Here is a 27,829-nt window from a genome sequence, read left to right on the forward strand (position 1 = left end):
CCTGGCCCTCTTGGCCCAAGGCGCCTCGGGCTCGGGCCTGAGGAGGCGGGTGCTGGGCTGGGCAGCTGGGACCGACCCTCCGAGGGGTCTTCGTTGGCGAGGACTTGGCCATGAGGCCCCGGGCGCTTCGTCTGGGGTCAGCCGAGAACTCCTAAGCCAATGACGTCGGGGAAATGGGGGACCCTTCATCTGATAAGAAACGCTGGAAAGCAGGCCTAAGGTTTGGACTCCCTGGTGGAAGTGGTCAGAACTTAACGACTCAGAGATCCAGGGTTTCTGCCCTGGCTGCTTCTTACTACTGTGATTTGGGGCAAAATATTTAAGGAAAAAAATACTTGACATTTTCGGTTAGCTTCTGGGAGGTTTCTTGGAGGACAGCAACTCAGTGTTTATCTAGTTGCTTGACAATGGTTAGTTGATCAACTAGCAGGTGTCTCCGTGATAATAGGATCGTTTTCAAAGTTTGGACGGGGTTATTTTGACGAGGACTGAGGAAGCACTGTTTTTTGGGGAGGCACCTCAGACTTAGCCTGACAAGGATTGCCACCGAACCAGTTTCTTGTTAGAGTGGAGCACTGCCACAAAGTTTGATGGAAATTCCTGCAGCTCTGTTCAGCAGGTGCCCCTGAGATCCGAAAATACTTTCTGTAAGCATTTCTACTCACTCACTTTTGGAAAACATTGACAGGACTCCAAAAACCAAACAAAATTTTCCGTGTGTGTGTGTATGTCTTACAGAGCAAACACAGAGCAGTCTGATAGCTAGAACAAAACAACAAAACCAACTAACCTATCTAGAGTCATTTTGGTTTGGCTGTTTGTAATTTGGGCGCATTCCCTACAAGATGGAGGCCTTGGTCCGTGACTGATGTAGAGGCTTTCTTTGTGTCCTTGCACTAGTTCCCTCAAGAGCGGATGGGTACGTGGGGCAGGCCAAATAATGACCTTAGAAAAAGAGCAGCCTGTGTTTTCCCCTTCAGAAGGATGTTTTAGTCTGTAGTATGAAGGGAAAAGAAAAACAAACAAAAAAGGCAAGCCTTGGAGCCTCTTCCTCTTATAGAACAGCAATTCTCAACTCTGTGAATGCAAAGTAGAGCTAAATTTGCTTCTGCATAAAAACTATGTCTGGGAAGATGAAGGTCAGAATAAGAGAGGAAGAAACACAAGAAGATAAAGCCAAATCCTGGTTACCTCTTATAGATGTTGCACATGTGAACAGAGAGTGCCAGGGGGTGAAGGCTGGCCTTAAGTCTTTCATCTTGTGATTTCTCAAGGTTCAGGCTTTCTCTGACCTTGTGGGACCAAAAATTCCACCTGATTTTCAGTGTTCCAGAGTTGATTAGCACTATTGTCAGAAGCAGAATGTCAGCTTACTGATTTCATTCACTATTGCTAGAGCCTATGCTCAGTGCATTACATGCATTACCTCATTTAATTCTCCCAATGATCTGGTGTACTGTAATCTGTTTTCCAGTTGGAAGAAAAAAAATGAAGGAAACCTCAAGGTCACACAATTACTATGTATTGTAGTGGCAAGATTCAATCAAGGCCATCTGAATCCAAAACCTGTAGCTTAATCATTCCTGTTAAAAGCAAAACTGTCAGGCCTGGCACGGTGGCTCATGCCTGTAATCCCAGTACTTTGGGGCCAAAGTGAGAGGATTGCCTGAGCCCATGGGTTCGAGACCAGCCTGGGCAACTTGCCGAGACCGCATTTCTACAATAAATTAAAAAATTAGCCAGGCGTGGTGGCGTGTGCCTGTAGTTCCAGTTCCTTGGAAAGCTGAGGCAGGATTGCCTGAGTCCAGTAGGTTGAGGCTGCGGTGGCTGGGAGTGTGCCACTGCCCTCCAGCCTGGGTGACAGAGTGAGACTCCAACTCAAAAAAAAAAAAAAAAAAAAGTAAAACTGTCTGGAGAGAAAATAAATAAATAAATAAATAAAAGCAAAACTGTCAGGAACATTGGACTCCTGAGGTTGCCTGAAGAATGAGTTCACTTCTTGTAGCCATGCAATTTGGAGACTGAAGGTGGCTTGGCAAGCTAGAAGTGTGAGTTATTTGACTTAAATGTTTAAGGCTATCAGCCTTGGGCAATGTGGTATGTCTTTCTCTACAACACAGGTCAAAACTTGTGTCACTCTTCCCTGCTGGCCTGGGCAGCCCTTCTCCCTGGGATGAGGCCTGGTGGACACCGTCTGTCACTGAGTCTCTCTTATGCTTCCCCCTCTGCAGATGGACACGTTTTTAGATAGAGCAATAGATAGTACCATTACTTAGTAAGCCTCAAGGATTGCCACCTTGGAGCTCTTTCTTTTCTTTATGGGGGCATTTCCTATCTCTTCTCTGATTGGTTTGATTTATGATTTAACTTCTAGAGGACAACTTTCTATCCTAGCTCTTTGGCGGCAACTCTATTTTCCTTAATGCCCTTCCTGACCTTCTAACCCTAGAAGTTTGTGCAACATCGAGTTCTGCAGCAAGCACTTTATCCAGGCCTGAAGTGATAGTCAATGAAGACACAAAAGAAGCAAAAGTCCAAGTCCAGTCCTAAAAGATTTGCTTTCTCTCCTCTTTATCCTTCACAAGCATTTTTTTCCCACTAAACTCTGTGTATTTAATTCTATCTTGGTGTTGGCCCTAGGAGGACACAGTGATGCCCTTCATTGAGCTGGAGAACCTTGGAAAAGTTCCAAGTTTGAGAGGGCTCCAATTCTGCACATGTTGGGTGAAGTGTCAGGTGGGCAGGGAACTTGCATATCTACTTTCCCACTCATAGGATATGCTTGTGCTTCGGTTCTAAGCTATCAATCATGTCCTTCATGTGAGCTAGGGTTTGGTCTTGTTTTTAAAAAGCTTGTTCCACAGATACTCTCCAATCCTCAGTTTAGAACTCAGTACTAGAACTGTTTCCCTCTAGAAAAATACAACTTACCAATAGCAAAAAATACCCTTCAACTTCCTTGAGGAGGAGTCAAAAGTCAAAAAATCAAAAGGAAATGAGCAATTGTTCCTGAACAATGCAAGGTAAATAATTTTGCTTTGGGGAACTTTAATTTCTTGGGAAAAGTAAGTCATGTTTTATAAGAGTTCGTTAAGAAAAAGATTTCCCATTTGGCAGCACAGATGGAAATTTCTGTGATTCTTTGGAGAAAGATTCTAGCACTCCAAAAGGCAATCTTGCTCTGAGTTCTGCCTCCCTGAGCAAGGTCCCTTAGAGAGTTGTATGGCAGAGGATGACCTTGTCATGGAGGTTCAGTCACTAGCAGTCTGAGTGAATTATCTGTGTGAGCGCAGAGCTCTTCAGGTTCCTAGTGCTTCTTCCTATTGAAGCAGGCTTAAACACAAATCATGACTATTATTTACATGAGTATTTTAACAGCGAGCTCAATCATAGGTCAAGCATAACATTTTCTTCACCGACTACACACTGCAGATATCTATCTTATGGTGAAGTGTGGAGACTGACAGTAGCTGAGTTTATATGCTTTATTACCAGGGTGTCAAGAAGCCAAGATACTGTTAGTTTGCTTGGACTAAAAAGATAAAGAAGTAGGTGGGACTTCATGAATGATGTTTTCCTGAGGGCTCTGTCTCATTAAGGAATGACTGAGTAAAGTATTTGTTAAATTTTTTAAAAACTACCAAATATACAGTGAGGGTACTACTTAAGAACCTTAGGAATAGACGACCTGCCTTTTCCCCAAAAGGAAGTTACAATTTCCTTCATGGAACCAAACAGGATATGATAAGGACTAATTATTTGTAGACACTCTCCAATTATTTGGAGGTCAAAAGGAAGAGGAATAGCAATATTATTGTCAACACAAATTTAGTACTGCTAAGCACTTTACATATTCTATTTTTTATATTAACCCAATGAGATAGGTAAGAAATTTTACAGATGAGGAAACAGTCTCAGAAAAGTTAAGTGACTTGCCCAAAGTTATACAGCAAGTAGAGAAATATATTTTTGGACCACATACTCTATTTGTTCTGAGTCTGTACACTTAGCCAATGAGCTCTAGTGCCTCCCAGGAAGTGCCTTGAGGTAAACCTTGAACATGGGTAGAATTGGGATAATCATAGATAAATCCAATGTATGGATGAAGGCAGAAGTGACAAAGAGAAATAGAAAGCTGAAAATGTGTCATATCAGAAGTGGAAATGCTTTAAAAATATTGGGAGGGGATTAGAAGAGATTTCTAAAATACAGAAAAGTACACAGAATAATTCAGCCTTGTTCTCAAGATTAATTACTGTTCTTGTGTAATTACTGTTCTTGTGTAATCCAGTGTTATTTTTTAACTAATTCACGTCAAAATTTACATATGATTATTATAAGGAATATAAACACTATAGAAAGTACAATGAATGCTTTAAAAGCTCCCTCAAACCTTACTACCCCCAAATTAACATTATAAAAATATGATTAGATATATCTTTCTTTGCATTTAAACAGAGAGAAGGATAGATGGATAGATTAAAAAATGTCCCTTATCTGCAGGGGATATATTCCAAGACCCCCAGTTGATGCCTGGAACCTTGGGTAATACCACACCCTATACATACTATTTTTTCCCTATGCATACATACCTATGATAAAGTTTAGTTTATAAATTAGGCATAGTAAGAGATTAACAACAATAGCTAATAATAAAAGAATAATAACAACATGCTGTAATAAGTTATGTGAATGTGGTCACTCTCAAAAAAACATTTTTTCTGAGTTGGGGTCTTACTCTGTCATTCAGGCTGGAGTACATTGGCATGATCATGGCTCACTTTAGCTCCGACCTCCTAGGCTCAGGTGATCCTTCCGCATCAGCCTCCCAAGAAGCTGTGCACCATCAGGCGCGGCTTATTTTTGTTATTTTTTTGTAGAGATGAGTTTGCTATGTTGCCCAATTTAACTCCTGAGCTGAAGAACTCCTCCTGTCTCAGCCCTCCAAAGTGTTGGAATTATAGGCATGAGCTACCGTGTCTGGCCTCAAAATTTCTTATGTATTGTACTCATATATTTTCAGACCATGGTTGACTATGGGTAACTGAAACTGCAGAAAGCAAAAACCACGGATAGTGGGGACTACTATATAGTTTTCATTTGCATTTCTTTTATTAGGATTGGTGTACAAAATGTTCTGGTATGTTAAAATGTCAAATGTACTTCAATTGTTGTGTACTGTTTATATCTCTGTACTGTTAGTATCTCTTGCCCAATTTTTTATGGGGTTGTTGATTTTTTCTTATTTTATTTGTATGAAATATCTATATTAGGTAAATTAGCTCTTTATTATATGAGTTGCAAATAGATTTATTAATTGGATAGATTTCATTTATAAACAGTTTATTTCAGAAAGGATTCATGGACACCTTAGTCATTGAATTTAATGTTTATTTCTTGCTGTTACGTGCATGTTCTTTTAAAAAATTAATTATTGTGGTAGAATGTATATCACATAAAATTTTCAATCTTAAACATTTTAGGTGTACAAGTCAGTGGCATTAAGCACATTTACATTGTTGTATAGCCACCAATACCACTCTCCCCAAAACTTTTTTATCATTCCAAACTGAAACTCTGTACCCATCAAATAACAACTCCCTATTATCTTCTCCTCCCAGGCCCTGGTAACCACTATTCTGCTTTCTCTCTGTTGATTTGACTATTCTAGGTTCCACATCTAAGTGGAATCATGTGGGATTTGTCCTTTTGTGTCTAGCTTATTTTACTCAGTATCATATATGTTTTCTTAGTTTATCCATGTTGTAACATGTATCAGGATTTCATTCCTTTTAAGGTGAATAATATTCCACTGTGTGTGTGAGTGTGTGTGTGTGTGTGTTTATCCATTTATCAGTTGATGGACACGAGTTGTTTTCACCCTTTGTCTATTGTGAATAATGCTGCTATGAACATCTGTTTGAGTCCCTACTTTCAATTCTTTTGGGTGTATACTCAGAAGTGGAATTGCTGGATCATATGGTAATCCTATTAACTTTTTAAGGAACTGCCCTACTGTTTTCCATAGTGGCTGCACCATTTTACATTCCACCAGTAATGCATAAGTGTTCCAATTTCTCCACATCCTAATCAATACTTGTCATTTTCAGGTTTTTTGTAATAGCTATCTATAGGTATTTCATTGTGGTTAATGATTACCAATGTTGAGTATCTTTTCATGTGCTTATTTGTGTATTTTCTTTGGAAAAATGTCTGCTCCAGTCTCTCGCCCATTTTTTAATTGTGTTGTTTTCTTGTTGAGTTGTAGGAGTTCTTTATACATTCCAGATATTAACCCCTTATCAGATAAATGATTTGCAACTATTTTCTTCAATTCCATGGGTTGCCTTTTCATGTGTCCTTTTATGCACAGAAGTTTATAATTTTGATGAAGTCCAATTTTTCTTTTATTGCTTGTGATTTTGGTGTATATCCAAGAAATCATAGCCAAATCCAATGCCATGGAGATTTCCTTCTGTTTTCTTTTAAAAATCTTATAGTTTTAGTGCTTATGTTTAAGTATTTGATCTGTTTTAATTTTTATATATGGTATAAGACAGGGATCCAATTATATTCTTTTGCATGTGGATATCCAGTTTTCCCAACATCGTTTGTTGAAAAGGCTATCTTTTCTACATTGAACGTTCTTGGCACCTTTTTCAAAAATCATGTGACCATATATGTGGAGGCTTATTACTAGGTTATTCTATTTCATTGGTCTGTATGTCTGTCTTAATGCCAGTAGCACATTGTTTTGATGCTTGTAGCTTTGCTTCTTCATTCTAAATTTGGATCTTTTATTTTCTTTACCTAATTATTATGGCTTGGATTCCCAGTACAATAGAAGTGGCAAGAGCAAGCATCCTTGTCTTCTTGCTGATATCAGGAGGAGAGTTTTCAGTTTCACTGTTGAGTACAATGTTAGTTGTGGGTTTTTCATAGATGCCATTTACCACGTTGAAGAAGTCTATTTTTAGTTTGCTAAGTGTTTTTAAACATGAAATGGTCAAATTATGTTTTGCATTCTATTAATGTGGTGTGTTACATTGATTGATTGGTTTTTGTACATTGAACCACTCTTATATTCCTGTGATAAATCCCACTTGGCCACAATATGTAATGCACTTAACAAATTCACGACCTGCAAAAATTTCACTTTCCTAATACTGACAGCAGGTGAAAAAAAAAATCTGAACTTGGTTGCTGCAAACTTCTGTCATTAAGCACAAGTGAAATGGTCTTTTCTAAATTGTCACTTTTTTCACAAAACAGCTGAAAGTTGCAAAAGTTCCAGTATTTGTCTCAGACACTACTCTGACTAGCATTCCATATTTTGTATTTTTATTCGGATTATAAACCTGAAAAGACAGTCTTCCACAATGAGGTAAATTCACATCAGTGGCAACCAGGAACAGAATTTGGAATGATGTAAATTCACATCAGCAGTTGTGAATGAGTTAATACACTACTGGATTCGGTTTGCTAGTATTTTATTGACTATTTTTGCATTATGTGTTCATAAAACATATTAATTTAAAGTTTTCTTTTCGTGTTTTTGCCTGGCTTTGGTCTCAGGGTAATGCTGGCCTTGTAAGATGAGTAAAAAAATGTTCTTTCCTCTTCTGTCTTTGGGAAAATTTGAGAAGGATTGGCATTAATTCTTTAAATGTTCTGGTCCTGGGCTTTTCTTCATTGGGAGGTTTTTGATTAAACTTTTTTTCTTGTTATAAGCCTATAAAGATTTTCTAATTCTTTTTGAGTCAGTTTTGGTAATTTGTGTTTCTAAGAATTTGTCCATTTCATCTAGGTTATCTAATTTGTTGGCATACAATTGGTTAGAGTATTCACTTATAATCCTTTCTATTTCTGTGAGGTTGGTAGTAATTTCTTCACTTTCATTCCTGATTTTAGTAAGTCGAGTCTTCTCTCTTTTTTCTTGGTCACTCTAGCTAAAGGTTTGTCAATTTCGTTGATCTTTTTAAAGAACCAACTTTTCTGTAGTTGCTATTTTTTCTCCCTCTATTTCATTTCTCTGTTCTAATCTTTATTTTCTCCTTCCTTTTTTTAAAAAAGTTTTTAGTTTAGCTTGTCCTTATTTTTGAGGTTTCTGAAGGTAGAAAGCTAGATTTTTAACTTTCTTACTGATTTTTTTTTTTAAATGTATGTATCTATAGCTATTAATTTACCATAAATTTTGGGATGTTGTGTTTTTGAGGGGGAGGGTTGAGTTGAAGTCTCACTCTGTCGCCCAGACTGGAGTGCAGTGGCACGCTCCCAGCCACCGCAGCCTTGACCTGCTGGGCTCAGGCGATCCTTCTGCCTCAGCCTTCCAAGCAGCCGGAACTACAGGCGTGCGCTACGACGCCCGGCTAATTTTTGATTTATTGTCGAGATGAGGTCTCACCAAGTTACCCAGGTGGGTCTCGAACCCTCCGGCTCAGGCAATCCAGGGATGTTGTGTTTTTAATTCATCTCCAAGTATTTTCTAATTTCCCTTGTATTTTTTTGACAAATTGGTTGTTAAAGAGTATGTTGTTTATTTCCATATATTTGTGAATTTTCCAGAGTTTCTTCTATTTCTAGCCTCATTCCATTTTGCTCAGATGAAATACTTTATATGATTTCAATCTTTTAAAATTTGGTGATACTTGTTTTGTAGCCTAGGCATATTGTCTAACCTGAAGAATGTTCCCTGTGCATTTGAGAAATACGTGCATTCTGATGTTGGGTGGGTTTCTTTAGATGTTTGTTAGGTCTAGCTGGTTTATAGTGTTTCCAAGTCTTCTATTTCCTTGCTGATCTTCTGTCTAGTTGTTCTATCCATTATTGAAAGTGAGATATTGAGGTCTATTATTATTGAACTATTTTTCCTTTAATTCTGTTCATCTTGCTTCATGTATTTTGGGCTCTGTTAGTTTTTAGATACAAACATGTTTGTAACTGTTATATCTTCTTCATGGATTCACCCTTATATCATAATAAATGACCTATTTGTCTCTCATAACAAGTTTCATGTTAAAGTCTATTTGCCTGCCACCAATATAGCCATTCAGGCTCTCTTCTAGCATTATTTGCATGGAATATCTTTTCCTATCTTTTTATTTTCAAGCTATTTGTGTCTTTGATTCTAGGTTGAAACTCTTGTAGCATCATAATGGTTGGATCATTTTTTAAAAAATCTCTTAGGCCAATCATTGCCTTTTAATTTAAGTTACTTTTACATTTAATGTAACTACTGATGAGAAAGAGCTTATGTCTGCCATTTTGCTACTTGTTTTTTATGTCTTTTATCTTTTTTGATCCTCAATTCCTTCATTTTGCTTCCTTTTGTATTAAATATATGATCTTACATATTTCCTAGGATATAATTTTAAATCTGTATCACTTTTTACTACATTTAAAAATTTATTTTCTTAATAGCTGCCCTGCAGATTACAATTTTTATATTAATTTGTAGCAATCTATTTCAGATTAATCCCAAATTAATTTCAATAATATATAAGCAGTTTTCTCTTATTTAGTTCCATATCCTTTATATTGTATTGTCACAAATTACATCTTGAAACATTGTGAGCCGTTCAACCTATATTTTAATTATCGCTTTATACAGCTATCTTTAATTTACCTAGGAAAAAAGAGGAGTTTTAAAAAATACATTATTTGTCAGGTGCAGTGGCTCATACTTGTAATCCCAGCACTTTGGGAGGCTGAGAGGATTGCCTGAGCCCAGGAGTTGGAGACCAACCTGGGCAACATGGTGAGACCTCATCTCTACAATAAAAAAAAAAAAAAATTAGCAGGTGTGGTAATATATGCCTGTAGTCCCAGCTACTTGGAAGATTGAGGTGGAAGACTCGCCTGAGCCAAGGAGATCAAGGCTGCAGTGGCTTGACCATGCATTGCACTGCAGCCTAAGCAACAGTGACTCTTACTCAAAAAAGAAAACACACACACACACAAACACACACATATGCATATTAATACTGTCTTTTATTATAGGTAACTACTTAGGTAGTTACCTTTACCCATGTTCATTATTCCTTCATGTGATTTCAAGCTACTGGCTAATATTCTGCTTTTTTTTTTTTTTTTTTTTGAGTTGGAGTCTCACTCTGTCGCCCAGACTGGAGTGCAGTGGCCGCTCCCGGTCACTGCAGCCTCGACCTGCTGGGCTCCGGCGATCCTTCCGCCTCAACCTTCCAAGTAGCCGGAATTACAGGTACATGCTACCATGCCCGGCTGATTTTTTGATTTATTGTAGAGATGAGGTCTCGCTGCCCAGGCGGGTCTCGAACCCGCGGGCTCAGGCAATCCACTCACCTCAGCCTCCCAACGGTGCCGGATTACAGGCTGAGCCACCAAGCCTGGCTCTGGCTAATATTCTTTCAACCTGAATAGCATTTCTTACTGGGCATGTCTCATTTCTTTTAGAGTCATCATCATTGTCTATTTTTTGTATTTACTCCATTTGTATTCTCGAGTAGTTTCCAAAAATTTTTGAAGAGGGAAATAAATAGAAGTCTTTAACTGGCCCACTGTTTGTCAGGTTTGGGAGTATTAGAAAGACTGTACCAGATGTTGATGAGTTTTAGTATGGCTCAAGCAACTGGGGTAAGGGTTAGAATCTTCATTTCTTCCCCTCTCACCAATTTTTTTTTTTTTTGAGTTGGAGTTTCACTCTGTCACCCAGACTGGATTGCAGTGGCTGCTCCCGGCCACCGCAGCCTCGACCTGCTGGGCCCCGGCGATCCTTCCGCCTCAGTCTTCCAAGTAGCTGGAACTACAGGCGCGCGCTACCAAGCCCGGCTAATTTTTTTGACTTATTGTAGAGATAAGGTCTCACCAAGTTGCCCAGGCGGGTCTCGAACCCACGAGTTCAGGCAATCCACTCACCTCAGCCTCTCAAAGGCGCGGGATCACAGGCTGAGCCACCGAGCCCGGCTTCTCACCAATTTTTGAAATGTATTATGTTGTGCTGCTTTCTTGTCTGATTAGTTTTGGTGAAAAACATTTGTAAGTTTTACTTTTTAAATGCTCATTTGCTTAGTATGGGGGAGGGCAATTCTATGAGGATATTTGAAATTTTCAGAATTATTTCGTTCATAATCAAAGATTGCATGAACACTGGATGTTTTAAATCTCTTCAGTAGACCAGCCATGTGAAAAACTAGTATCACTTGCACATTCGTAGCAGTCTATCCTTGCCATGTAGAGTATATCCCACACTTCGTACATCTGTGAGAAGTTTTTGATGCAACTTCTTTAGGGATAATGAGCCAATCGGATGTCTGGCTGCTGCCCTCTGGCTTGCCCAACAGAGAGATGATGTCTGAGTGTCTCTGGCAGCTTCTTGCAGAACTCTTCACTGAGATTAGGCCTTTTCTTCCTGGAGTGAAACCTTCAGGGGTGGGTCTGTCTGAAAGCTGCAGGAAAACATAAGATTTCTGTTGAGAAACCTCTGTTTCTGTCATCCTGGGTATCCTCCATCAATCTCATGGGATTTTTATGAGGATTAAATGAGAAAATAGATGTATTTTTCCAAAGTGCTTTTACAGCAATGGCACACAACAGAAGGTATTGCTATTGCACTGCACCAAGTCTCTATTGACCTAAAAGCCTTTTAGAAAAAGTAATGAAAAGACAAACACCTTAAGAAGGTTTCATTGTGCTAATTACTTCCTGGCAGAGAACAAGGTCCTCTGTCTACCTCATTTACCATCACTTAGATCAGGTATTATGCAGAATAATTCTCTTTAGCAAACAACAGCCCTTCTGGAATCTAGAATGTTAAGGGAACCCTAATGGAGATAGAAACTAGTTGCCATGCATAGGAAAAGATCATGGGGTAAACCCTTGCCTTTACTTTGATCTGTGCCAGATAACTGTAAAAAAAAAAAAAAAAAAAAGCTTGGGTTGTTTCTCCATCTTTTTTTTCTTCATATCTATATGGGGATGCTGCTTTCTAGTAATTATGAGTATTAACTGAACAATTTATTACTCACCAGTTCTGACCTGTGACCACAGTTTGTGCATGCCTCTCTCCCTAGTCTGGATAACTCAATCTTTCCAAAGTCATGGCTCTGATGGAAACAAGTCACACACGAGTCCAGCAGACTCGGACAAAGGGCTTAGATTTTTCAGACACTTGGCTCAACACTGAGAAAAGTGACTAGGGCTATCTTGGCCCACCACAGGAAGAACTTGAAGCATTCCGGCCAATTATGGTTTCTGTACTCAGTAGGCAACAAATGACTGGAATCAAGTGGCATTGAGAATAAGAAAGAAACTGTTCATTTATGCAATAGGAAATTGGGTGGGCAGAACTGCAACTCAGCTTCCAGGCCCCTGTGAAGTCAGTTCATCAGGAACCCAGCATAGAACCAGGTTTGAAGACGGGAGAGGCCAACATTATTCTAGAAGACATGCTGTCTTCTTTCCCATCTGAGTTTGATGCCGCTTGTTTTGTTACACAAATATGCCCTTGAGTTGTCTATCCAACACTGGAGCCTTTTACCCAGGTCCATCTACACTTTCTACCCCCAAATTCCCTGTGAAAAATTGCATACCGATGTCAGACACCTCTTGTACACCACACCCAACCCCTAGTCCTCTCAGCCCCAACCACTTTCTTTAGCACTGACAACCCTCACTTTGGGTCTGCAAAGTATTACCTCTTGCTTTTTACCCAGAGGATAGAACCTACTTGGGACTCATGCATGTGTAACCTGGAAATGTGGGCAGCCAATACCTGTGGGGCTGCCTTTGACAAATAGGTGCCAATAGAGAAATGCCCCCTTTTCATCCATGGTACAGGTGGTTTTGAGATCCATTTCATAAGCTTCCTCAGAAGTTCTTGCTGAATGCACACCCCTGCCCTTGGTGCTGACCAACCTGATAATGCACCCTTGTATTTGGCCTCCCTCCTTCCCTGTTCTCATCCCCTCTTCTTTACTCCTGCTTCCTGGGATCTCCTTCCCAAGTAAATTGCTTAACTAACTGCACAGAAGCTCTGGTCTCAGGCTCTACTTTCAGGAGAACCCAGGCTACAACATTTGTGCAAGAAGCTTGGCTCAGTTCATAATCAATTAATAGAGTGAAGATTTCTAGTACACAGGAACTAAATATTACCATTAGAGATTAATCCCAACCATTGCTAGAATTAATCCAAGCTGACAGAGAAAAGTCAGGTGATGGTGTGCACAGGCTCATCAAATTCTGGAAATAAAGATTGTAGACAGTTGTTGTTATTTAAAAAGTCATTTTACTTATTAAAACTTTCTCATTTCCCAAGGCACTTCAGTAGCTTTCACAAAAATGTTTTCTTTTTTTTAATCAAGTGAAGCACATGCTTTGTAAGTGCCACAGTAACATAATCAGCAAAGAGAAGACAATTTCACTAAACGCAAAATATCTCCAATAATGTTACATGACTGAAGTGAGCAAGTGTGAAAGACTGTGAGCACAATTTACATTTCTTTTTTGTAATTTTTTTCCTATGACTAGGTATCACAAGAGGAACACACACAATGACATTGTTTTTGGCACTCAGAGAAGTGCTAGAGGCTAAGGTTAGCAAGGCCTTGCACCCGTGACAATTGCAGACCATTGCCAGAGTGACTCTGTGATAAAATTAAAAAAGACACAAACCAGGAACCAGCCTTTCACAAGTCTATTCTGAAGGGCAAATAACTTAAGGAGAAAAAGGTACAACAACAAAAAACAAAACAAAACCAACCCCACATTACAGTTTTGAGAGATAGTTGCTTGTCTCTCTCATTGATATACTTCCTTCAAACTGTACATAAGAAGCTATAGAAGCAAAGTTTGATTTACACAGTAGTGGAAAACAAGAATAGTAGATTCAACAATGCATTTCTCATGGGTCTGGCAAGCCCAGGTCTCTGATCAGGTGTAAACAAGTCTACCTAGTAGTCATCTGAGTGGTCCAAGAATTCACAAGTCAATGTACTTGCCCATGTTCTGTTCATTCTCCTCATTCTCATTCTCCTCCACTTTCATTACCTTTATGTTTCCCTATACCCTGTGCTCTCCTGCTCTGGGGAAGCAACAATCCCAGCTAATGTTCTTTGTAACTAAGAAAAGGTAAGAAATCAAACTCGCTGTGAGATGATTTCTTGTCCTCTAACGTTCACCATTAGAGAGAAGTAAGGGATGGGGGAGAGGGGTTTAGACCTCTAGTCTTATTAGGGCCCTTTACAAAAAAATTACAATGCCAACCTAGCAGATGCGTCTTCTATTCCTCCACATCTCACAGGTTCTAGTGAATAATTAACTTCTTAGAAAGTGCCAAGTCCATCAATGTAATAGTTAGGACTTATCTGAAATTGTCTGTAGGTAGCCATGGTGTCTCTAGAGGAAGGTGGTATTCTAGGACCATATGCAGCCTCTGAGTGTGGGTGTCCATCCATGAGCAAGTCAGACACAGTTCAAGAGAATAAACAGCAAGGCCTTTGTCACGGAAGGACTCAGAATCTGCACAAGCCATTTCTGACAATTCTTTAGTTTCTCACTGGATGCTGTGTTAGAAGGCTGTGCTTTTAAGGACTTTGGGGCTTTCTTCACCATCTTTTAGCATCCTTGTGTGACTTGGAGTCTGCCTGTATTTTATTCTATAAAAATAAGCAAAACAAGTATTAGTAACAAATCTTAAAAAGATGCCTACCAGTCTCAAAACAAACAAAAACTGAGGATATCTTCACTAGGAAAAAAAAATCACACAGCAGATTCTGAAAGATTTCTCCAGCCTCTGCACTATCCCAGAACTGCTGTTGTCATGGAGTGACATGTCCACACAGGATTAGACCAGAGGATAGGCTGTAAGTACCTTGCCATTTATATACCCTTTGATGGCTAAACTAGTCCATGACATTTGTGAGAGCTTGGGGAGGGCGGTACTGCAAGGAAGAGGTTCCTAAGACCTGGCCAGGCCCAGACTGAGTGCATCAACACCGTAAGGAAGGAGGCTTTCTTACCCTTTGACCCTTAGCATCTGGTCAATGGTGTCTGGGAGGGGGGTACCGAAGCTCTCTGGAAGAAATAAGGTGAGGATGGCTGTCAGGATGGTCAGACTTCCCATGAGAATGTAGGGCAGGAAGCGGTCATAGGCACCTATGGCAAAGTAGACAGAGCGCCAAGCCCAGGGTTGCAGTTAGATTTAGTTTCACTCCATCCCTTTATGCTCCCAGGACTTTCTATATAAGGGAATCACCTTCCTTCTTAGTCTCACACTTCCCACTGTCTGAGCTACCGGGTTGGAATGTGGAACCTAGACAGGTTTCAGAACCCAGAGCTGGCACAGACCTGCCATGTGGTTCCCAGAAGTCCAACAGGGCTCCACAGTGCAGGGGAGGAGTGTGGGGGGAGGAGAGAAGCCCAGCCACGATAATTATTCCTATTTTCCAATGCTGGGTTTCCAAAAAACTTGAGGCATTTATTCGGGGACAGGAACAACTCTTCCACCTCTGCAGATATGTCACAACCTGTATGTTTTGCCTTCAAGTTAGACAAGGTGTTTCTGCTTGTTATTTCTAGCATGTTCACAAAGCATTTGGGGTACTCTCAGGCTAGTTGTCATCCTTCCCAGAGGTACTGGGTAGGGATGAGCAGGAAAATGGCAGGTATCATGAGGACATAATTTTGAGAAGAAAATCAGAGCTCTGCTACATAAAATGGCATAAGGCAGATCTTTATACAACATTAAAACCACTGTGTAGTACTCCAAGTTACAATAATTCTCAGTTCACCAGATCTCTTAAATGGATACCTTTCCCCTCTTCTTCTTTTTATTTTTTTTTTCCAAATTGTATTTAATTAATTTTTTTGAGTTGAGAGTCTCACTCTGTTGCCCAAGCTAGAGTGCAGTAGCACACTCATGGCACCGCAGCCTCGACCTGCTGGGCTCAGGTGATCCTTCTGCCTTAGCCCTTCAAGTAGCTGGAACTATAGGTGAATGCCACCACACCTGGCTAATTTTTTGATTTCTTATAGACACATGGTCTTGCCAAGTTGCCCAGGCTAGTCTCGAACCCCTGGGCTCAGGCAATCCTCTCTTGCCTCCACCTCCCAAAGTGCTGAGATTACAGGCATGAACCACTGTGCCTGACCCCTCATGTTCCTTTAACATGCTGATTCCAAGAAGAAATTTCTCCAACTAAGTACCTGGCTCCCTAGATTATTCTATAGTTTCTTAGGACAAAGGAACTGTAGTGTCTGATAGAATGCCTGTAATGGTTAAAATAAAACCCTCTAATTCTCTCATCAGTTTCTAGCTAGTCTATACATTGTTTTCCATTTGAAAGCTAGTGTCTCCCCCACAGTGCACCCAGACAAGAGCTATCCCCAGCCACAGATCCAGTACCAGATGGAACCCACTTGCTCTATGCTTGTTTTCAAGCTATCTTCAGCTCACACTACAGCCAATCAGTGCTCTTCTTCCATCACTCCAGTGTGCCCTTGGATCATGGGACTTACCAAGGTAAACAAAGTAGGGAGACAGAATGCTGCCCAGGCGGGATGCTGTGGAGCTGACCCCCACACCCATGTTTCTGACCACTGTAGGGTACAGCTCAGCGGTGTACACATAGACCATAGAAAAGGCAGCCGTGACTCCAAACTTGCCCACCATCACCAGGATTGTGGCCAAATAATGCAAGTCTGGAAAAGAGAAGGAAAGAAGGTAAGAGTAGGCACTAACCCAACGCACACAGCTATCGAGAGTTTTTTTTTATTTATTTATTTTGACTGAAACAAATATACTTTTCCCCCAAATTTTTTGGGGGGGGTAGGCCTGGATCAGTTTCTATTACTTCCTATTGTAAAATAAAGGGCTATAGCCAAGACTTCCCTCCAAGTTGCTCACTGAAAGGAGGCTAGGGACCTGCAGGTATGTAAGGACATGTATTTCCCTGTGCTTAGAGACCACCAGAATAAGCTCCTTAATAGCCCAACCAACTCATTTTCCAGGCTGGTAAACATAAAAGACATGTCTACCAGGGAGTTAGCTATCACCCCAGAGCCTCATACTATAAGCACTACGGAATTGGTTGATGACTTTCAGATTAATGGAGAATTCAATTCTAACTCATTTCATGCTTTCATTTTACTCAGACTTCAAAAAATTCATCAACCATCAGAAACTTGGGATGGTTCTCCAATCTATCGTTCATTTTTTTTTTTTTTTTGAGTTGGAGTCTCACTCTGTCGCCCAGACTGGAGTGCAGTGGCCGCTCCCGGCCACCGCAACCTCAACCTGCTGGGCTCCGGCGATCCTTCCGCCTCAGCCTTCCAAGTAGCCGGAATTACAGGCATGCGCTACCACGCCCAGCTGTTTTTTTTTTTGATTTATTGTAGAGATGAGGTCTCGCTGCCCAGGCGGGTCTTGAACCCGCGGGCTCAGGCAATCCACTCACCTCAGCCTCCCAAAGGCGCGGGATTACAGGCTGAGCCACCGAGCCTGGCTTTAGTCTATCTTTCATACTGTGCAGATGACAGATGCTGTGTGTGACCTAAGGGTAACTCTGAGCCCAGGTGTGAACCTCTCCATGGTTTCTGGGGTCTTTCTGCCACACCACAAAGGGAGTCCTATTTTTGTGCAGTGTTCCTAGCTTGATGGATCTAAAACTGACCACCAGAGGCTCCCAAATCCACAGGCACACTGAGGACTCTGGGCACAGTGAGGGACACATGAGAGCCCAACGGCTGTTCTATAAATTGTTGGAAATGACTACCTCCCACCCATCTGTGCAACACAAACACAGTTTTAGAAATAAACTCTTGCTGGTGGCCTGGGAGACCCTCTCTGTGACCTCCCCCCTCCCCCCTTCTCTTCATCTCTTACTTGCTCTCCTCTTCTCAAACACGCCCGGCTTACTCCCAGCTCAGGATCATTGCCTTCACTATTTCTTTTTCCTGAAATGTTCTCCTAGACTTTCTCTGTCATTTCTTGTACTTTTCTGTTGAACTGCCCCCTGTCCAGGGGCATTGCAAAACGTGTATGTAAACTAACTCCCCATTGTTCTTTATTTTTATTCATGAAGGTAACACAATCTGAACTACAGTAAGCACTTTATTTACTTGTTTGTTATCTTTTTTTTTGATTAAGGTGTGAGTTCCATGAGGGCCTGATGTTTTGCCTGACTTGTTTACTTTTGGATTGTTAGTACCACGCACAGTATCTAGCCCACAGTAGGCACTCCACAGCTATTTGTTAGACAGGACCAGGAAAAAAAGGAAGTAATGGGATGACTATTTCTTCCCCCTGTACTCTAGAGTAGAAAATAAATATGAACACATTAACTTGAGTATAGAGTAAAATTAACCACCTCAATGGTCGCTCTTTCCCACTTTCCAAAGCCTAGGGTGTGAAGTGCACTGGTCTCAGAAGGCATTGTCTCTTGATTTTTAGGCCAAGAGTGCATATACACAGGGGATCTGTGGTGGGCTTGATTTTATTCTCTTTATCAATTGGGGAAGACTGCCTGGCAGAGAGTGAGTGACTCAATGAAGACCCAAGACTACAGATGCACATTGTCCCTACCTGGGGGCACCAGCTGCACGAAGAGTAGGACTCCTCCACCCAGGAAGAGAGCAGTGGCCATGGAATAGCGTCGGGGCAGATGCCTCAGCAGCAACCAGGCCAACACATACGCTGGGACTTCCACCACCGCCGAAAGGAAGCAGTTCACATAGATGTCCCCATGCAAGTTAGGGGTATCAAGGGAAAGCCCGAAATAGCCCACTGATATGGTCATCCTGAAACAGAGTGCAGAAGAAAACTGGAAACGCAATAACCACATCTCTTCTAACCTGCACAACTTTAAAAATGCAATTATTTCAGTGAATTCTAAACTACTCTTTAAGCAGAGAATAGGAAGGCAGCAATAGATTTAACCCTGCATTTTACTTCAAAGAACAAAAGATAACTTCCCCAAGCCCAGGTGGTATGGTGTAAACTCTGTATCAGTGCACTTTCAGAGCATTCCATACAGAAAGTGTCCCAGCAAAAAAACTTATATAATTCAGATAGATTTACTTAATTGAAAAAAGTTCCAATTTGCCTTATGGCTTTAAAAATTCTAAGCTGAAGCACTTACAGAAGCCTCCAACTCTACTCTCTGAAGCTCCGAAAATCCAGCAAACACAGAATGAGTAAGAAGGCAGATATCAAGTGAGGTAGGATAAGACTGAGGGGATGAGGGACATTAGCTCAAACATCTGAACATTCAATAAGAGGCTGGTCAGAAGCAGCTGACACCAACCCCACTTGTGGAGAAGAGAGGGAGCACCCACTGGTGGGACCACACTGTCTCTCATTGGTATGCCTCCCAATGTTCCTGGCCTCCCAATGCTCCTCCCAGTGTCCCAAGTAGGCATTCTCTCTGTAGATAACACACAATCTTTGGCAAACTAGACCTTTGTGGATCAGACTGTTTTTTTACTCATCTGCAGGTTGAAAACACAGCTGGCATGATTTTAAAAAAAGAAATATGTACATGAGTCCCTGGGAAATCCAGAGCAGGGAGGAGAGCCTGGGTGAGCCACAGAGTGGGTGACTCATTGCAGGTGGGCAAGTCTGTGGTGCAGGCTACATGCTGGGCCTGGCTTGAGGCCGACTCAGGGAGTGGTACACTGCCCAAAGGGATCTTGGGCCATTCCTTGGAAATGTGTGACTCATAGATTCCCCCCCCCCCCAGTAAACAAAAGGGCTGACTGCCCCAAAGCTGGGTGAATCTAGCAATAGGACTTTGAGATGAAGTCTGCCCTCCTCACCCATCTTATCACCCAGCAGGCTTGAGTAGAAGAAGCCTGTAATCCTCCAGGTCTGGCCACTGAGCAAAAGCTTTCCAAACACTAAGATGTGTTTCCTCTCCCTGGTAACTCACAACCCCTTCCTGACATACTTTTTGAAAAGCCTTGTTAGAAGGAACCTGGTGGGGCACACCTTATCAACAAGGGTACCTGCATAATGAACATTTGTATACCTAATCCTGAATTGTACCCCACATATTTATTTATTTTAATTTTTAATGTTTTTTTTTAAAGTTGGAGCTTCATTCCTTCGCCCAGGCTGGAGTTCAGTGGCACACATGCTCACGGCCAGCCCAGCATCGACCTGCTGGACTTCGGCGATCCTTCCACCTCAGCCTTCCAAGTAGCCGAAACTACAGATGCGTGCTACCACGCCCTGCTATTTTTTATTTTATTGTACAGACAAGGTCTCACCAAGTTGTCCAGGCTGGCCTCGAACCTGCAGGCTCAGGCAATCCACTCACTTTGGCCTCCCAAAGTGCTGGGTTTATAGGCTGAGCCACCGAGCCTGGCTGTTCCCCACATATTTAAAAGAAAACAAAAGGAACCTGGTGAGGACATCTAGACTGATTCCAGGACATTCTCTGAACATCCCAGAAAGAGCATGTCCTGCTTCCACAGCAACCTCTGTAGCCTAAAGGGCAGGGTATCTTCAACAATTCTTTTAAAAAACTTTATCTGTCCTCTTCAGCCACTGTCTATGACTGGGAGGGGTTAGGGGACAGGAATTAAACAAAGACGAAGCGAGCAAAGATCCACCTCTTTGAGGACTTGGAGAAATGCCCAAAGATCCCATATTTCCCAAAACAGCCTGCACAATAGTCTCCATTCTCCTTTTCTGAGATTCTGTCACATTAAGAATTGTGACATACCTTAAGGAATAAGATAGACAAGTGGGACCTCATCAAACTAACAAGCTTCTGCAAAGCAAAAGAAATCATCAAGAGAGCAGGAAGACAGCCCACAGAAAGAGAAAAAATATTTTCCAACTGTGTATCTGATAAAGGCCTGACATCTAGGATCTACAAGGACCTTAAATGTGCTGAAAGGAAAAAAAAAAGCAGCCCCATTAAAAAGTGGGCAAAAGACATGAACAGATACTTCTCGAAAGAAGATATACAGGCAGCCAACAGACATGAAAAAGTGCTCAGCCTCACTCATCACCAGAGAAATGAAAATCAAAACCACACTGAGATACCGCCTAACCCCAGTAAGAATGGCCATCATTAATAAAACAAACAACAGATGCTGGTAAGGATGCAGAGAAAAAGGAACTCTTCTACACTGCTGGTGGGAATGCAAACTAGTGCAACCTGTTTGGAAGACAGTGTGGCAATTTCTGAAAGAACTAGAAATTGACCTTCCATATGACCCAGCAATCCCTCTATTGGGAATATACCCAGAGGAACTCAAATCATTCTACAAAAAAGATACCTGCATACGTATGTTTGCTGCAGCTCTAATCATAACAGCAAAAACATGGAACCAACCATGCTGCCCATCGAAGCTGGACTAGATAAAAAAAAAAATGTGGTACGTATACACAATGGAATATTATGCAGGCATAAGGAAGGACAAACATGGACTTTGTAGCAACTTGGATGGATTTACAGTCAATCATACTCAGTGATCTATCACAGAAACAAAGAACAGGGTACCATATATTCTCACTCATAAGTGGACCTTGAACAATTATAATACTATAAGCAAAGGATTGGCAGTAGTGGGAAATGGTCAGGGGAGGGAGGTGGGATTAGCAGTTGAGGGTAACTGCCAGGGGAGGGAGGGGTACACCTCATCAACAAGGGTACCTGCATAATCAATGTTTGTATACCTAACCCTGAAATTGTACCCCACATCTTTATAATAAAAATAAATAAATAATTAAAAAAAATTTTTTTAAAGCTTTTACCATTACAATCTAATAAAACATAGTCACTGGACAGAAATATAGTCATTGAAAAAATGTCCATTTCTTCCATCCTTCTCAAGCTATTTCCCTTTTACTTTCTGATGACATAGACTTTCAGTTTTAGTCTGAGGCATATCTTACAGATGAGAGGCTCAATGGCCATTTCCAGAAGTTTGTTCTGGAAGCCTCAGGTAGGTCTCACTTACGCACCACAGAATTATGGACATGATGGTGACTATCCGGATATTCCATGTTCGGATCAGATCCAGAATGCTGTGGGACTGCTGCTTCTTGGAACTTAGGTCCTGTAACTGCAAGAACAATATGATAAGTGTACGGGAAGGAGAGAAGGTTGGAGATTCAGAGCATACATGAACATACTCAAATCCCTGGCATCTTGGCTATCTGCACCTCAGAGTTGGGGAATGTTAAGTCTCTTCCTTAAAAAGAACACTAAGTATGGTGACTATATTTTGGGCTGCTGAAAGCTTCCCCAGGCCTCGTCAATAACAAATGAGAGTGAACAAGAATGAGGAGGGAAAGTAGGTGAGCAGTCCCTCAAGAGTGCAGTGAAGGCAGAAGCCTAGGCTGTCCACTCCCTCGGTGCACAACCCCACCCTCCAGTCAGCGGCCACATTCCAGGGAGGCCTCTAAGCATGCCTTCCCTAGGCTGGCTCCCTGCCCAGAGCAGAAAGAGAAGCTGGCTATGTAGTTTATTGATCTGATATTTTCTAAAAGTTAATGTTTTGAGTCCCTATACCATGTAGTTACTGGTCTGCTTCCAGGGAAAAAGTATTCAAATAGAAAAACAGGAAAATTGACCTGAGCTTCACCCAGAGTGACTTCCTATGAAATTCTGCATGACCAAGGCCATTAATAAACCGCACGTCTAAACATACTGATGTTGCTTTCTTAAGCAAACCCAGCTTTGGAGCTTGTTTTTCCAGAGTTAGAAGTTCAATGAAAGGTCAACTTCTGACTTAAAGGATCCCCTGAAATAGCCTCATTTCCTCAAAGATGCCAGTGAAACTTATGGGTTCACCCAGATTGATCCTTCTTAAAAGCCGCCAAAGTCACCTTATTTAAAAGTCCTCTGCCACATTCCTGCCCTGACCAGGGTGCATCAGACCCCTTTCCAGTGAGTGCTGACAGTGGCTGCTGGGCCACTACCTCACCGAGAAGCCAGGAGGGCTGTCAGTGGTCATCTATCTCTCTGCTGCCTCCAATAACTGGCCCCTCTTTCCCAAGGTCTCTAACATGCTGGCTGCTCACACTTCAGCATGACCGTGTGCTGCTCTTCCCAGACAGTCCCTCATCTTCCTGTCACACCAGAGACACATTCCAGAACCACACTGGTCAGCACTTGCAGCTTAGTCATGAGACTGAGGAAAACTGCCTGCTGCAGAGAGGGTAGGAGAAGAGGGAACAGGAAGGAAAAGCAAGAACCAGGAACTAGGCAGAGCCAAGAAATTACTCATGGTATGTGAGAATAGGGTTTACAGGGACGGGTCGGGGAAGACATCAAAAAGGGCCTGATAAGATGCAATAACTAACCGTTGGAGGGCAGAAAGAGACTAAGCACTTCTTTCTCCCTCTGCCTCCATTTTTTCTTCTTTTTAATGAATAACTGCTCATACTTAAGAAACTGAACATTCTAACTTCATCTTTTTATGCTTTACATTTTATGTTCTAGATGATCTTTTTAAGATGACAAACCACCTTAAGCATAAGAAACAATGATATCCCAAAATGCTGACTTTATGAAAGCTCTATTAATCATAAAGGGTATTTATCATTAAAAGCCATGGTTAAAATATACGACTGCCTAGAACAGAAGTAAATGATGAAAACCAAAAATCCATAGGAACGGTGAAAAGAGTTAGGCAGTTGTAACCTATTCCTCCTCTTCTGAGTTTCAGCAGGGCCTGCCTTGGGGATAGCTGGGGCTCAGGCAGGGAGACGGCTGGGAACCTGTGAGCAGGGAGGACTTCAGGACTAAGTGATGCTGCCCTCAAATCATGGCCACTCTGTCCCTCCAACCAGCTTCCACGTGGTACTTACCTCACTTGGGTCAAAGATGGTGGAGGGAGCAACAATCCCATTGATTTTGGCAGCCTTGTGGATGATTGCCTCCGCTTCTGTAAATCGCCCCTGATATATGAGCCATCGGGGGGACTCAGGGATGAACCTGGAAGTACAAGGAGCAGTCTCAGGAAGGCCTCCCTGCCGCGGCTGACCAGTAGACAGATAGGTACAATTGGAGGTGGGAAATGAGGATTCAGAGCCAGAGCGAGGCCTGTGGAACACTTGGTGTTCACAAGCCAGAAGCAAAGAGATGGTCCACACCCAGTAATAACCTGAGGTGTGAGCTCTTCACTACACTGCAGTACATAAAATTTGAAGGACCTTGTGTACCCTGATGGGATTGTGCTGCTAGCTGGACAACTCCATTTCCAAAGAGCAGTGGTGCCACCTCCTGGGCTCTGAGGAGACAGACTCAAGGTGGGTTCTTGAAGTCTGGCTTTTGTGGATGTCTTAGGCCAGCTCAGATCCTGCTATATTCCCCTTCTTGTCCCTGGGACCCACAGAAGCTTCTCCACTGGCCTCTTTGCCTCTATTTTTTCCTCTCCCCAGTCCTGATTTGTCCAGCAGAGTGGTGAGACTCTCTACCTAAAATAGCATGTGCATCAAGGCACTTGAGTGCTTTAAGTCTATGGATATCTTCTATCTCGCCGTGACCAGGTAGCCCCCTACTCTTACATCATGACCAGGTCCCATGATGTGCTGCTTCCCACTATGTCCTGAAATGCTCTCCACTCCACATGGGCCAGTGATCTCACCTGCCCCACATGTAAGTGGTGATTCCTGCCTCGGCTCCTCTACTGTGTTCCCTCTCTTGGTATGGAATGGTATCTCCTCTGCCTGTTCAACTCATCTACTGGGAGATGTGGATGGAGCCTGGCTTCCTCCATGCAGCCACCCTGAAGACTCTCAGTTTTGGTGTATTCCCTCTTCTGCCAGTGCCTGTAGCATGAGGTTTCAGCAACACACAGCAGAACCAGGGTCTATACTGGTCCTGCCCTAGGGTTTGGGAACTTCCCAGAGGGCATGCTGTACCCCATCTTTTCATAGCTACTGCTTCCTCTCCTTGCACTTAGATCGACCCAGCCCAGGGCTGAGAACAAGTCTGTTGATATCTTAGGATTCTGTTGTTTTGTCTCTTTAGAATGTGGAGAAAACATTCTGAAACAACTTATAAATAATCTATTTTTCTGATCTCTGGGAACCCAAGTGGGAATTTGTGGGTTGATGCTGCCCTCTAGTAAAGATGAGACAGAAGTCAACCTGCCAGTGGGCACCACAGGACAGAGGGCCACACTCACCACCAGAGTGCTGCACACAGCACTCCCGGCACCGTCAGCGCCAGCAGCAACATCCGCCAGTCTCTGATGAAGTAAGCAAACAGTGGCAGAACCATGTAGCCAAATGCATAAAATATGCACACTCCTAATGTGGAGAATATAATACGAACTGACTTGCCAAGAATTTCTGTCCCTGTTCAAAACAAGGGAGGAGTCAAGTTAGCATTTTAATGTGGGTTATGTCCTTATTAATCTTCTATGGTATCATTTTCAACACAGAGACAAGAAAACAGCCTGAATTATCTCTAAGTTTTCGAGCACCCAGATTCTGAAACCAAGCCAGCCTGACCATTTGGGTGCGGGTGCCCTCCTGTGGTCTCTCGGGCTTTTTTTTTTTTTTTAAGTAGGAGTCTCACTCTGTCACCCAGGCTAGAGGGCAGTGGCACGCTCATGGCCACTGCAGCCTTGACCTGCTGGGCTCAGGTGATCCTTCTGCTTCAGCCTTCCAAGTAGCTGGAACACCAGGAGTGCACCACCACGCTCAGCTAGTGTTTTGATTTATTGTAGAGATGAGGTCTCACTATGCCCAAGCTGGTGTCAAACCCATGGGCTCAAGCAAACCTCTCGCCTCTGCTTCCCAAAGTGCTGGGATTACAGGCATGAGCCAATGTGCCCGGCCTCTCTCAGGCTCTTAGTAACAGTTCTCTCAAGAAAATTTCACCACTTTCTGAAGTTGCATGCTAAAGATGCCATAGTAGGCCCTCTTTAATTGTATCATGAGAAAGAATTCATTAATTCATTAAGAAGTCATTACTAAAGTTGCACTTGCTAACTATTATGCTACAAGAAAAGAATATTTTATTAAATGTGAAAAGAAAAACATAATCCTTTCAATGATACAACTCAAGGAACCCAAAGATTTTATCAGTGAGAGTCAGATTCAGTGAGGCCAGCAACTTTTCAGTAAAAAAAAAGTTGCCAGTCTCATTTCTGGCAGAGTCAGAGCCCTGCAGTGTGTACTCTGAATTAAAACCCTGAAAGCCCATTCCTATCAATTTATTCTCATCTGTAGACACCATCAGCGATGTACTCTACAGACAAGGCAGTTTTCTCTGTTGGTGAGACTGCCAATCACGGCCCTTACTGTTCACACCATGCCTCCCTCTTTCCCTAACTGCCGCAGCTCTGTGCAGTGGGAGGCCCTTTTATAAATGGATGATCTCTGGTGAATCCTAGTAAAGTGGCCATCAAGTACCAATAAGACCAAGGAGCCACACTTTGGAGGCCAGAAGAGAACTGGAAATCAGAAGTCAGGCTATCGTGCTGCTGGGGACCCAAGGCTGACCACTTATCTGGCTCAGTTTTCCTGCCTAGAAAAAGGGCTCACTAGGAAGTTCTAGCTGGTTCTGCTAGAAATCACTTCCCTTTGAGGGACATCACAGCTGTCTCCAGAAAGGTGGGTGGTGGGATGACAGTGAAACACAGGATCAAGTACTCAACTCCAACCTGATGGCCATACCCAGGACAAATGCTGCCACATAGTTGGAGATCTGGCCCATGCCTACAAGGACAAACAGCACGACAAACATCTCAAAGTTCTTCGAGAAGATCTGCAGGAAGCTGAAGCCTGTCTGCATGCCCATGGTCACAAACAGTACATTCTTCCGACCAAACCTGGGAAGGAAAGGAGAGTGACAGAACCAGCTGGAAAAAGGCAGCAGGAATGAGCTCCACCAAGAAGAGTTATCCCCAGATCCATTTGGGGTGGGGGTGGGGGGTCATGGACAGTATTGCCAGGGACAGTCCTAGTCTCACAGTCCCCATGTTGTTACTCCCCATCCCCACTCCCCAGGATGGGTGTATAGCCTAGGCACCAGGGTTACCAAAAAAGCAGTGCCACAATTATCATAATCATTGCAAGAGACTGAAAGATATCAATTACATATCATACATTCATAATGATAAATGTTTTTAAATTGTTCAACTCTGGAGGATGATGGAGAAACAATTCGTTATAAATGAAAACAGGTAAACAAAGAGAAAGAAGCATCTGTCCTGATTTTCCTTTGTAAACTATGTGAACAGTAACCAATACTAGATGAGAGGAAGTATCATCTATAAAAGTATTCTAACTATTAAATGAATGATACAATTAGATTATTGTTTTATAGCCTCAAATGAATTAATAGATATAGGCATCATATGTCAATGACTGTTAACAGCATAGAAAGAGACAATCAGATATTACATGCCTCCAACAGTCTTGCCAAAGAGACTGAACCTGAATCAGATTGAGTCTCTGGATCCAGCTGACAATTTGCAAGAAATGTAGAGAATAGAGGAATATGCATCATAACTGTGCAATCAGCAAAATCCAGACTGCGAAATTTTATAGAAGAGACAGCCCAGGATTCTTCACAAATTACACTGTAAGACAAAGAAAGGATAGAAGGAGAATCTATAGATTAAAGTAGACTAAATGACAAAATATTTTAGGTGGGCAAGACTAAACCTGTGTCAAAGAGGCACATTTGGATGATTAAACTTAAAAACCGCACAGGGAAGTGATTATTATAAGAATCAGGCTAGTGGTTACTTTTAGGAGAGAGGGAAGATGCTGTAATTGGGAAGGGACACAGGGAGAGGGCTTCTTGGTGGACAGCAAAGTTCTATTGCTTGACTTGGCAGTGGTTACAAGGTGATTTCTCTGGAAGAATTTATTAGGCCA

General features: G+C 42.0%; 1 protein-coding gene across 1 annotated transcript in view; it reads right to left on the reverse strand.

The window, feature by feature from the left end:
- Window positions 1-13,241: 13,241 nt before the first annotated feature.
- The window catches only part of SLC22A5 (solute carrier family 22 member 5), a 31,907-nt gene continuing 17,319 nt past the window's right edge, over window positions 13,242-27,829 (reverse strand). Inside the window, exons 4-11 of the mRNA XM_021710699.1 lie at window positions 26,621-26,775; window positions 25,123-25,294; window positions 23,801-23,927; window positions 21,950-22,050; window positions 18,557-18,771; window positions 16,492-16,674; window positions 14,994-15,129; window positions 13,242-14,630 (exon numbers count right to left, since the gene is read on the reverse strand). Of these exons, the coding sequence (XP_021566374.1) occupies window positions 14,543-14,630; window positions 14,994-15,129; window positions 16,492-16,674; window positions 18,557-18,771; window positions 21,950-22,050; window positions 23,801-23,927; window positions 25,123-25,294; window positions 26,621-26,775 (1,177 nt within the window). The 3' untranslated portion in view covers window positions 13,242-14,542. The remainder of the gene's footprint in view (window positions 14,631-14,993; window positions 15,130-16,491; window positions 16,675-18,556; window positions 18,772-21,949; window positions 22,051-23,800; window positions 23,928-25,122; window positions 25,295-26,620; window positions 26,776-27,829) is intronic.

This window comes from Carlito syrichta, unplaced genomic scaffold (genome assembly GCF_000164805.1).
Source record: "Carlito syrichta isolate Samal-C Ts95f unplaced genomic scaffold, Tarsius_syrichta-2.0.1 Scaffold297468, whole genome shotgun sequence".
In the NCBI taxonomy this organism is placed as follows: Eukaryota; Metazoa; Chordata; class Mammalia; order Primates; family Tarsiidae; genus Carlito; species Carlito syrichta.